The sequence below is a fragment of the Taeniopygia guttata genome, chromosome 2, assembly GCF_048771995.1.
Source record: "Taeniopygia guttata chromosome 2, bTaeGut7.mat, whole genome shotgun sequence".
In the NCBI taxonomy this organism is placed as follows: Eukaryota; Metazoa; Chordata; class Aves; order Passeriformes; family Estrildidae; genus Taeniopygia; species Taeniopygia guttata.
The window spans coordinates 203806-216803 of NC_133026.1; the positions used below are offsets into that span (position 1 = coordinate 203806).

The following is a 12998-nucleotide window of genomic DNA, read 5'->3' on the forward strand; positions in this document are numbered from 1 at the left end:
AGACAAACAATTTGTCCCTGCTGTATTTATACAGACTAAGGTTATCAAATAAATATCTCTTTCAACTGACTCTTTTTCTTTTGAGATGGTAGAATACCTGCTCTACTCACAACAAGACTGATACTTTGGAAAAGCAGAAGCCAAAGAGAAAAAATTCTTCTCAGCTTTAGCCAAACCATCATATTTTTAACTGCTTATATGCTTCCCAAAGTGTTAGTATCAGCAGCATAATAAAAGAAACATGAGCATGAAGAGCAAGCATTACCCTGGAAACATCAAGGAATTGACCGACAGCTTGCAGAGTAAGGGCAGCAAGGCAGTGAGTGCAAATCTTTGGACACAACAAAACACCCCAATGTTTTTTCTCCTGTTCTGCACAGATGAAAAGATTCCTCAGTTCCTTGCCTGAAGAAATTAATGATGGTGTGCTACAGTCAATTAAAAATTCTGGACTGAGAAAGTAGTTTCAGACCTTTAATGCCAAGTTCCATCAGAGTCAGTGTGCGAACCCCCCGGGCACATGGTGAAGCAGGGCGAGGCCTACAGAGTCCTTAGGATACAGCCTATACAACGCAGGTGATACAACTTTCTAGCTGGTTCAATGGGTACTAGACCCTAGATCTAATAAAATTTCTAGGAAGTTTGTAGAAACAGCAGAAAACTTCAATAAATATTTTTAATCCACACTTTTACATCTTTTACCATATGAAAGTGAAAGGGTTATTTCCTATTCCATTCCTATAACCAAACTGGATGTTAAATATTATAAGATGCTAAAAAACATAAACACTTTAAAATCAGCCAGAGACAAAACTGCATCTAATTCCTTGAACTGCAAATGGCTGTAGGCTGGGAGAGCACTGACAAGAAGACTTGTACTTGCTGTGTTTGTATTCTTCTCTAGGGATGTGTTACGGTCGCAGCAAAGATGGGATTTTGGGCAAGATTAAAGACTCAGGCCAGTTTTGGCAGCTCTCAGTCTTTTGCTTTCTCATCCTACTACTGGAATAATCTTTTGGAGACATGATAGTGCCTATGTGATAGGAATCTGTGCAGCCTGCCTAATTCCTTCTCTTGCATGGCTTGCCCTAACGGAAAAGTTCATAGCTCTGTGCAGGTCTACACTCTTCTAACTAAAGTTCTAACTATAGATGCAAAGAGAGTGTTTCAATACTTAAATTCTCCATTCTGGCCTTTATCTAAAAAGGCCAGAATGAAGATGTTTCTTGAAGAAACTCTGGAAAGCACCTAGCAGAACCAGCATCTTGTCAGCCAAGGTTTTGAATATATGTAGCTATACTTTATCTTAGAATTCCATGGATAACTGGAAGAAATTACTATTAACATTAGTAAGACAGTGTCTTTCTTGAGGCTGGAGTTGTTTATTTTTCTATTATGAAAATTCAAACATTTCAAACTTTCAAAGATTAGTAAAAAGTAATTGTTACTAAATTATGCATTTATATCCTTGATTTCCACATGATTTTTTATCAGTGGTGACAAAAAATGGCCAACGTGCAAGTGGGGGCAGTGAGGACAGTGTCAAAGGAATGCCATGATGGGAGACAGTGGGGGGGGGGGGGGCCCACTACACCTGCCTGTAAACAGATGTGCAAGGCTTGTGAGACAGAATTAGAGACCAAGGAACAGCTGCAACACTACAAATTCTGGGATACAAACAACATCTTTGGATAGCCCCTATGGCTGTCATAGTATGACAGCTTGGAAGGCAATGACAGCAGTCAGCAGGCTGGGGAAAACCATGAGGAAGCCTTCTGCAAGAAGATGAGCAGCAGAAGGGAAGCTAAGGAAAAACCCAGGTCCAGGTCTGGTTCTGCCGCTCATGTCAAAAGCCACAGAGAAGGCTCCATGGTGTCCTTGGCTCCATTGGTCCTGGCTGAGTCCCGAGCCCAGGGCAGGCAGGGCAGCAGGGCTGTGCAGAGGGAGCCTGACAGGCTGCAGAAACAGGAAGGCACTTCAGCACAGTAAAGCTCAGCCCAGGAAAGCTCTACTGCTGGCAGAGAATCACACCACACAGAGGGACAGGCAGGCATCGCTGGGGTAGGAAACAGGTTGGCAGGAGAGGACTTGGGCGTCCTGAGGGACAGACAACAGTGCAGAAGGAGTCTGAGGGGTAAGGCAGCCATAGCCAAGGTCAGCAGCAAAAGGGGGCTCTATTAGCACAGGTTTTGCCATCCAGCCCAGGAAAGAGGCTCTTGTTTGCTACTCCACACTGGTGAAACTGGATCTGGATGGTGGGCACAGGAGCACAGAGATGTGACACCCTGGAGCGAGGCCCGCAGAGGCTCAGTAGGATGTTGGGGGCTGGAGCACAGACCTGCCAGGAGAAGCTGCTAGGGCTTCTCCAGCCTGGAGAAGAAAAAGGAAAAGCAGATTGCCTGGGAGAGTGTGACAGCCATGTAGACTGGTGAAGCACAGACAGGGCCAGCCTCCCCGTGGAGGTGCGTGAGATTAGGGTGAGAGGCAACAGAAACTCACTGCAGCAGGGGCAATTCATTCCCTGTAAGAATTGGTTTGTAAAAAAATCCTCTGACAAAACAAACAAAACATATTATAGTACCAAAACCTTGGAACAGGCTGCCAAGAAATGCTCTGAATTGTCCATCCTTGGCTGGAGGTATTCAGAACCTGGACAAGGTCCTGAGCAAGCTGATGAATTTTCAACCTGTTTTATACAACAGCTGGCCCGCAAAATTTTCACAGGTCCTATTGTTGTGCACTTCCAATATCCCAGAAAAAATACAATAAATAAAACTGGATCCATTTCAGGCAGAAGCAATTAGAGTTGCATTCTTCACTGTCTAAACAGGACAAACAAAACAGTTTCAGCAATCTTGATTAAGAAAACAAAGAATCACTAATAAATAGAGATTTGGCAGCTTCTTGAGAATTAGGCTACCCTAGAATTTCTGTCTTTGAGACAGGTAACAAAATCCAAGACCTCTTACTCCCCTAAGTCTGACAAGCTCAATTTGATCCTTAGCCTTTTTTACTACCTATGGCCGATGGACATAACCCACACATTTCACAGGTATTGTTGAGAACCAGATTTTTTACCTTAAGTGGCAGTGACTGAAGTCTGACTTGGGAGCTACTGGACAGTTTCCCTGCTCAGAAACTTTAGCCTATAGCTTACTGACAGAAGCCTCTACCACTGAGGCTTCTATGGTCAAAGAAAGACAGCTAAGGGCTGACACTCCTTATAAATCATGACTGTGCCACCCTACGGCCCCTAAGAGAGAGTGGCTTGAGGAGGATTTCTGACTGCCTACCATGGGGCCAGTAACAACAGTCCAGTAAAATGGCAAAAGCAACGCATGTTCTTGGTCCTCCTCTCTTAGGACCAGGCTAGCCATTGCTGTTGCTAGGTCCCCTCAGAGCCATCCATCAGCCTGAACAAGGCCAGTTGTCTCACTCTTTCCTCATGTGCTGATCCAGTCATTCAATCAACCTGACAATCATCCACTGACTTCAGTCCAGTTTGCCATTGTTTTTCTTTAATTTAGGATCCTAAAACTAGACACAATGCTCTAGCACTGAGCTACCCAGTACAGAGCAAAGAAGGGTAATCAAGTCCCTCAATCTCTTGGCTGTGCTCCTGGCCACAGATCTCTGGATGCTGTTAGACACCTCCTGCTCACACTCAGCTCACTGTCCACCAGTGCCTCCAGGGCCTTTCCAGCAGTGCTGCTTCTCAGCCAGGCAGCCCTCCTCTTTCTCAAGGAAGAACATTTGACCTACTTGACTTTCATACAGTTCTTGTAGGTTCATTCCTCCAGCATGTCCACAAGCATATAAACTGGTTTTTCCACCCAGAGACTGATGTCATCTGTAGATTTTCTAAGCAAGCACTGCACTGCCTCCTCCAATGGCGAAGATGCTGGATTGAATGGCTGCTATGACGCACACGACACATCCCTGCAGCACTCTAATGTCACTATCTTCAGGGCCAAGAGCAACCATTAGCCACCTTCTCAGCCTCATCATCCGCCCACATGGCTGTCAGCCCATTTCGACCAAAATGTCCCTACCTGAATACAAGACTATTATGTATGAGACAGCAGCCTCGAAAGGAGATTGGCCAGTTCTCTCAGCTCCCCCAGATGCAATCTGTTGGATATCATGGAGTTGTACAGGTCAAGTTTCCTCAACTAATCCCTGGCCCTATCCCCCTCCACTGTCGCCTGCTCCTCTTGGATGTGTTCACTGACCACAGGGCATGGAGGCATCATTAGTGCAGACTGAATAAAGAAGGCTTTGAGTGCTTCAGACTTATTGTCTCTGCCATCACTGGATCACCCAGCCCACTCAGCATAGAGTACACATTTTCCTTGGTCAGCCTTTATTACTAATCCAATAGTACAAGCTCTTCTTGTCCTTGATGTCCTTTGAAGATCTCAACTACAGCTGAGCTTTGACTTTGCTGATACCATTCCCTGCATGCCAGGCAATGTTTCTGAACTCCTCCTTTGTAGCCTGTCCCTGCTTCACTTCTTGTACATTGCCTTTTGATGCTGGGACCACCACTGTGATTACCCTATTCTGGGCTCCTCATAAATCTGCTCATTTTCCTGCATTTAAAACAGGCTGCTCTTAATGGTCCTTAAAGATCTCCCAGCTTCCTTGAGCCACTTTGCCCTTCAGAGCTGTTTCTCAAGGAATCACACCTATCAGTTCCCTGAATAAGCCAAACTCTGCTTGTCTAAAGTCCAGGGTTTGTACCTGACTACCCTCCTTCCTCATCCCCAGCAAGATCTTTAATTTCTTTATTTCACAATTGCTATATCCAAGGCTACCACTGATTATCACACCCCTAACCTCTTCTTTCTTACATGAAAGAATGGCAGATCCAGGTGTTCCTCACCTCTGGTTGGCTCAGATGAAGAAAGAGGTGGACAACAGCCATGCAGTGACCAAACCACAGCAGGACAGCTATTATGGCATGGGATCTGTGCAGAGAATTCCACATGGTGGTCAGTGAACAGCAGCAGCAAAAATTGACTAAATATTAGTGTAAAGGAAAATGAAGTAGAGAAGATGAAAAGGAAAGCACAGGTGTACAAAACCCTGTCAGCACCGCTAGACAAAAAGTCCTCAGGAATTCAGGGAACAGTAACCAATACTAAGAGACAAGCAAGCCACTGAAGGAGGGGCAGTTTGCTGTTTCAAAGTTGCACTCCACTCAGGAAGTTAAACAAGGAAAAGCAGAGACAGGCACAGCTATGGAGCCAGAATGGCTTTCAGCTGAGATTCTTGCATCTGAATGGGAGTGGTGGATCACATTCACAGCTCCCTGGGAAAAAATGTAATTACTCAATACTAAGAGAAAATAAGACTGACCAGAAGTAATGAGGAGGCAAGGCCTGGAGAAAGAGGTACAATCTGAGGTGCAGTCATGTGCTCCTACAGATGGTTTGTGGTCTGAGGTCAAAATTGAAGCATAACTGCAAAACCTGGGTCACAAGGGTAACATCAGCTCCAGAGATTTAGGTCCTCAGTCATGGATGCCTGTGAACTTCTCCAAAACTGAATGAGGATTCCAGCAACAGCCAAATGTGAACAAGGGAAAGATCCAGAAGTGAGGAAAACAGGGCAGGAAAGAACCTGCTGGACAGCACTGGAGTCAATGTTAAATACACTATAAAAAATACTAAGCCTTGTTATGTTACAGTATGTCAGAGCGAGTGTAACCAAAGTCCTTGTGGTCATTAAAATTGTATTTTAGACAAAAGATATGCAGTCGATGCAATCAACTTGCATTTAAGTAAAAGATTTGACATACAGTCATGAAGGGAATCACTCCTTAAGACTGAAAAATGGGAGCTGGAGCAAGACCTGGCATAGGAAAAAAGTGTTCTTGTACAAAAAAGGAGAAGTATGCTAAGAAAACTCAGTAATTATACATTTGAGTGTCACTATCGTTGCAAGGAAGAGGATAGTACAGAGAATGTAAGGAAGCTCAGAACTGTATAATGGAGATGGGATGATATATAGCATTACAACACACAGGATCATGCCTCAGGGTCTAAATCCTGCTCTAATATGGGAATTCATCAGTTGCATATGACAGAAAGCAGAAATACTTGTATTAGCCAATCACAGAATGACCAGAGGCTGTATCAATGTGGAAAGGCCAATAAAAAAAAAAAAAAAAAAAAAAAAAAAAAAAGCAAAAACACAGCAATCTCAATTTGCAGTGCTATTTCCAATAGAGCTAAAAATGCAGGAGCAGCATTCAAGCATGGTAAACACTGGCAACCTGTAATACTATGTATAATTCTGGTTTCTTGAGAGGTAGATTTAAAAATGTTTGAAAGACATTAATTTAACCAGGATCAGATAAAACAAATTACTAAGAGGATTTCAAGAGGGGAGCCTCTCTAACTTGGCAAACTAGAAGTACTTCCCTTCAACAACAAAAAAAAAAAAAGCTGGCAGATCAAAAGTATGTCTCATGTAAGGAACCTAATTAGTCTTGAAGTGGCAGTTGTGTCATGGCTTCCATGACAGAGGGAACCAGATGCCATGTGCAGTTCCCCAATCCAATCTTCCTATGTGCAAAGTTTGCTGGGTTGAATTTTTCATACAATTACATTCCTGTGAAAGTAAATCCTTCTCAAACAGTTGACCTGGAGTGACTCAGTGATCCTACCCAACCAGCATGACGTCCCAGGACTATGGCATAGGCTTGACCAACAAGATGTTACCTATGCCAACTGCCCGAGTCATTATCATAGTCAGAACAGTAGTGAGGAACAGTGAGAACCCACCTCCTTTTCCACTACTACATAAGATCATTTTTAAGAGTCAAATGTACTTAATATCTTCCCCTCTCCCCTTCAAAGTTCCCAGAAAACATTAGCAAGAGTCTGCAAAAAGTCTGTGGGTAACAGATGCTGACTGGCTGGAAAACACTCCAGAGGTACTTCCAGAAAGCTGGAAGTTTTACCCCATGTTTCACATGCATTCCACAGCCACCAGTGCACATCTTCCACTTGACAGGACAATGATGTACACAGAATTTCTTCATTCCAGAGATGGTGTAAGGGATTTCTGCCACGCTAACTGCGGCCTAACAGTGTACCTTAACCCAGAGAGAGGTCACATCATTGATACCAGTACTGCAGCTGCACTGATAAAAACCCCACTGCAGAAGAGACTTCTAGCAAATGCCTTATTACTCCACCAGTTAAAGCTATTGGCTGGCAGCAACAAAGATACTGAAAAGCTAGAATATTTGGTGACAATATGGTTCTGAAAGCATCTGTAGAGATTTCTGACACACCTATCTATATAAGGCTTTACCTATTAAAGAATTATCATGGACTTGGTAAACAGAGTCAGTGATCTTCTGCTGGCAAAAAAGTTTGATTACCTCTTACACCTTTTAATCTTATAAAGGCAACATGCAAAATAAAAACCAAAAATAAAATAAAAACACTCCCACAACCAACCAACCCAAAACAAAACTAAAAGCATCTTGAAATAGACATTTATTTCCAGCAACAGCCTCACTATACAGGATGTATCATTGTGAAAACAGTTTGTGTGGGACAGAATAAACTGACAGTACAAGAAACTTATCTTTCATTATAAAAAAGGTACTGACCACCAGCAGAACAGGAATGAGGCTTCAACATAATTACCAGGGAGACTGCAAGTGGTTCAAAGGTCTGGGTTTAATGGTAGCTTAGTCCTTTCAAGACAGCAACATAAGAGATCTAATGGCTCACGTATGAAAGGCTCTGCTTTCAGAAAGTGGCAGGAATAACAAGAGAAGAAGTGATAGCGTAACATCAGGAGTACCAAAGTGGGCTCACCTCTTTGGATGGCTGGTAGTAGGCACCTGTGAAATCTCACAGAAATGACTTTGGAGCCTGCCAGCAAGTTTGGGCTCACTTTAGCAGTGGAGCTTGAAAACTTGAAAAGGATATGGAAGAAAAAGACGCCTGTCCAAGGGATTCTGAACCCAGAAAATGCACCAGCAGTCAAAGCAACTTAGATTAGGATGTTGCAAGGGTATGTATTTTGAAGCCTTTAGGGACCAAGCAGTTTCTTGAGAACTGTACTAAAGAGGGTAAAGAAAAAGAAAAGTATGGGAATAATGAGAGAGGAGAGCAGAGAGAAATCCCAGTGTTTGGAAAGGAAGTAGAAGAGGTAAGCATTGAGGATCAAACATAGGCAGACACCAAAAGCCAGACGCATCCCCAGGGACAAGAGAATTAGTAACTCTCTAGACAATACAGACCCCTCGGACTCTGTTGTTTACAGGATGGGTTCACTTCAGCCCTACGGTGACACAACCATAAAAATCATGACCTGTCAGCTCTGCTGGGCCAGAGAGCTGAGCATGAGCCCATCCCTCAGGTAGAGCCACACTCTGGGCCAGGTTTTGGGCAGCCTCAAGAAAGGATCAAGAGCCTCATGGAGACCCGAGGCCCCGGTGCCGAGCTGCCGCCTGGCAGCCCAGCGCCACGGTCCCTCCAGCAAGCGGCAGTGCTGGCTCGGCTAACCCAGGCACGAGGCCGCGCAGGCCGGGCTGCTCCCTGCTCCCAGCCCCCAGCCCAGCCCCAGCCTGGCTCTCCAGACTTTCACCCACTGCCTACTTACTTTTTAATTAGATTTTTAAACAAAAAGTCAAAGAATTTTCTAGAATTCCTCTAATTACACTAAGATGCTGAACTGATTGTGAAGGGAATAGGAAATGAAAGCGACTCACCCTCTGAGGGAGAATTTTGTCAGCCATCTTCCTCCTCTTGGCACTGTACATTTTTTAAAGAAAAAAACACGTTACCATGGTGACAGATCTAGGAGTAACGAGGCCACCTGCTAAATTATCCTGACATCTCCACATGCTGGTGCACAGCTGTGCATGCATCAGCAAAAGGGTCTCACCCATGCCCAGGACCTCTCGTACCCCTTCTCTCAGCAGCCTGGGGAGGCAGTTAGGTAAGAACAAATCAGGGCTGTCTGTTATGCATCCTGGAAAGAAGTCTGTAAGTTCTTTGATCACAGTGTCTTCCGTGGAGCAGGGAGGCAATATATGCAAGTGCATGTGCACACACTGCTTCCAGGTACAGACAGGCGTGCAGAGCCCAGCCTCACGTGTGCACAGACACACCTATGCGTGTGCACATCTGAGTGGCTGAGTGCCTGCAAATGGCACGTCAACTTATTCAAACAGACAACACACAATTATTCAATTGTGCCCAAAATTAAGTGCTGAACAACACAAACATATGTGTGTATTTCATATGATGTGTGAAAACACACATATATGGACACCCTTCCTTCATATGTACAAACACACTTGTTAAACATATTTGCATGAGTGATAGATAAACGTAGAAAACTTACATTTCAACATTTCTTCATCTTTATGAACACACGTGGGAAGATGTATGTGTGCCTGCAGTGTGTATACATACTGCATCCATACCCATACATAGGCACATTTCTATAGTTATGCTTTTAAAAACACACTTGTACTCACATACATAAACACAAATGTCTATGTGCCTAAGAAATGCTGCTGTCAGGAAGACTGTATTCAGATTCTAAGAATTGTTCATGCCCACCAAACCTGTCACCCAGCTTCCTCTAACAGGGCCAAGAGGGAATTCAGGTCCTGTTCTTCATCTCTTTAACTTGTGAGGCCTTTATCTTAACCAGGAAATTAATCACTCCATCTGTGACAGACAAATGGGAGCAAGCAAACCACCTGCTGCCACTCTGCCATGTCACAAGGACAACTCTCCTTACTGTCTTCACACTGGAAGTCTGTCATCAGCTGTGTCCACATAAAAGCTGTTTCCAAGCACACTGGTGTGGCATACTCTCTTTCTACATTTGTTAATAATGAGCCAGGGCTGAAATACCAGATTCTTAAGACTCTTACCCATTCCCACATAAGCCAAGGCCGAGGAACTCTTTGTGCCTGGGGTACAGCGGGCAGAAAACTCAGTTATACCCAACTTAATAGGTGAACAATGTTCCTTTTAAAAAGTGTAGGAATAAGGGGAATGGAATGTCACATGGTGTGAAACTCCAACACCTTCCACAGCTCACAAAATGAAATCTGCACTGAAACACTTCACAGAATCTGGTAGTAAAGGCTGAGCAAGCCCCAGCCTCCCAAAGGGAATGGGATATGCATGTACCTGCAACAACCCCATAGGCTTGCAAATAAAAAGCAATAAAAAAACAAAGCAACATCCACAAATAATTTGGATCTCAACCAGTTCTTCAATAATCTCTTACAGAAATGAGATTTTTATCTCCACCAAACCTGCCAAGAAAGGACAAGTGCAACTTTCTTGGTCCATACTAGAAAACATGGAACTAATTTTACCCCCAGAATTGGACCCAAGGTGCCAGAAAAGAGTGCCTGAAAAACACATAATGAGAAACGACAGGGAAGTGGAAACGAAAAAAGGGAAAACATTCAATACATTATCTGAAGGGAAGGCACGGCAGAAGAAACAGAGAAACTCACTGAGTACCCAGGCAGCACTGGTGTGAACTGAGCTCAATGCAGTAGAGATCACTGCTGGGTCTCAAACTAGAAACACTGAAGTTAAGAAAAGGGGAGGGGAACTTTTTTTTTCTGTGAGTCAGGCCACCAACTTTTAGCTAATACTGTCCTTTAATGCTCCCTGGAAACTAGTTAGTGACTAAAGTTTACCTTAATTATATAGCAGGGGCAATTTTTCAGGTTATATCCACCCTAGTACCTGAAGGCTGGACATTATTTTGCAGTTTCCTGGAGAACCTCCTGGGAGGTGCTACAGAATGTGCATTTTGGCTGCTGCTGGGAAAGGCCTCCAAGAGGCACATGCACTGCTTGTGCTCACGTTCTGCATTCACTCACATTCCTTCTGTGTTCAACATTTTTCAGTTGTAATGTATTAATACTCTCAAGATCAGTGTCCTTTCCAGATGCATCCCAGACACAAGCATTCCCAAATCTGGCTTGCTGATCCAAGGTATATAACCTGGACAGAGCAGGACTCCTGAAGAACTGAGCTTAGAGAGTCATGTTTTACCTACAGCTGGATTCCACCAGAACACTGCCTGAAGCTGTATATACATCTATAATGATTTTGCAAAAGGTAGCCCATGCAGATGACTGCACCCTATGTGCGTGTGGATCACACTCAACACTCAAGACTGATGGGGTCTAATGTGCTGCAAAAAGAAATTAGTTAACCTACTCAAGAGAGAATGCATTCATCAATGTACAAGGTGGGCATATTTCAAAAAGAAAGTTCCACACAGAAATCACTCTAATTTTATGAAATTACTTCCAGTGCATATTTATCCACTTTATATGTAAAAACACTTGGGACAACTGCAAGTTTTATGACCACTCTTCTGAGTGACCATAGTACAAACATTCACATGACAAACCAAAGTTTTTTCCGCTTGTGTCATTTACAAACTACTAGGTTAGCCATTCAGAAATCAGAGCAACAATACTGAACAGGCAAAAAATAATAAAATAATTGTACTATATTAGAAGAGAGCTGTTTATTAATTTTAAAGGCTAAACACTCTAGACAAATTTATGGCCTGACAAACCTGCAAAGTAAAAGCAGAATAATTTCAAAACCAGACATTATTAAAGGTTGGTTTGTTCAAGACCATTCATAAACACAAAAAAAGTAAAATTTACTAATGCTTTTCCTGCTTATAAAACTGCCAGTACATAGATCTTCTATTCTGTCTCATTTGATCTTAAAAGTCTTATCTACTGCTAAACAGGTATCACCTTTGCTTCCTCAAATTGTCCTCCTGTGTTTTCTTTCCAGAACACTCACCTCCTAGCTCGGTTCTGAGTGGCTTGCTGCTGCTGTTGCACCTGCTGCGGCACCTGCTGCTGCTGGACCTGCTGTGGTGCAGTGCGTTTTCGTGTTGTTTCCATCACAGTCTGGGGCATCCCCGGTCGCACTGAGGGGCTTCCAACGTATGGGGGGCCTGGAGGACCCATGGGAGCCCCCTGATGGGGCATTCGAGCTCCTGATGGCATCCCAGGGCGCTGGAGGAAAAGCAAAACAGAAAGAAAAGCCAGTTTGGTTCCTCTTTCTGCAGCTGCCAAGACATTTGTACATCATGCGACACAGGCCTCAACAGATTACCCGTTTTGACCATCCTGATAAGCGCTAAGCAGCAACACAAAGCATGCGAGCTCTGTGACTGGTGTATCTTGGATATCATGAAGAGGCATTCAGGGACAAAGTAGGCAGGAAACAGGGAGGGAAAATACTAGGTTTGGGAAAACACTCAGTGGTCAGCAGCATATCCAGAGCAGTTACAGCTGAAAGCTCTACCTTCAGCCTGAAGGGAACACCCCATAGCAGCAACCCGCAGTCCACGCTGGTGCAGCTCACGTGCTGCTGTGAGCACACTCCCACTGCGTGCGCTGCACTGCGAGCAGGCGGCTCTGATCAGCCAGGAGACAGAAACCAGCACAGGCAAACACTAGGATAAACATTTCCCATTGAGAGCCTCCTACTTCGCCTACACCAGAGAACAGTGTAAGTTCGTAACGCAACATGAATCCTTTATAAAAAAGGTCATGGCCCAGATCAAGCTTTTAAAATAAAATAAAATAAAGAAATGGATGTGGTAGTTTGTCAGCAGCCCCTGTAGGCATTCTAAAGCCCTGGCATTTATGTTGACTTCTGCATGCTCTTGAGAGACACGAGCTTAGACACAAGACACACAGTAAATCTAATTCTGAATTCTAGAAGTTTATAGCCATCAAGGAAAACCACCAGTAAAATAATGACTGCCTGTAAAATGCAATTCAAAACAGAGAGATGGTCTCATAGTGAGAATTGTCAATATGTATCAGTTCATATATGTTCACATATATGCAAAAATACAGACACACACACACTCTCTAGGCATTTGAACCAGAACAAAAATAAGAATAACCATACTATAAAAGTCCTCTGAAAGCCAAGTCCCTCTAC

The 12998-nt window shown here is 43.7% G+C and overlaps 1 protein-coding gene across 4 annotated transcripts in view; it reads right to left on the reverse strand.

Moving 5' to 3' along the window:
- The window catches only part of SMARCD3 (SWI/SNF related BAF chromatin remodeling complex subunit D3), a 79266-nt gene that overhangs the window by 30106 nt on the left and 36162 nt on the right, over nucleotides 1–12998 (reverse strand). For all 4 annotated transcript variants that reach the window (XM_030264075.4, XM_030264073.4, XM_072925205.1 and 1 more), the window contains 2 exons: nucleotides 11841–12058; nucleotides 8741–8783 (listed from right to left, as the gene is read on the reverse strand). In XM_030264075.4, coding sequence (XP_030119935.1) covers nucleotides 8741–8783; nucleotides 11841–12049 — 252 coding nt within the window. In that variant the 5' untranslated portion in view covers nucleotides 12050–12058. The remainder of the gene's footprint in view (nucleotides 1–8740; nucleotides 8784–11840; nucleotides 12059–12998) is intronic.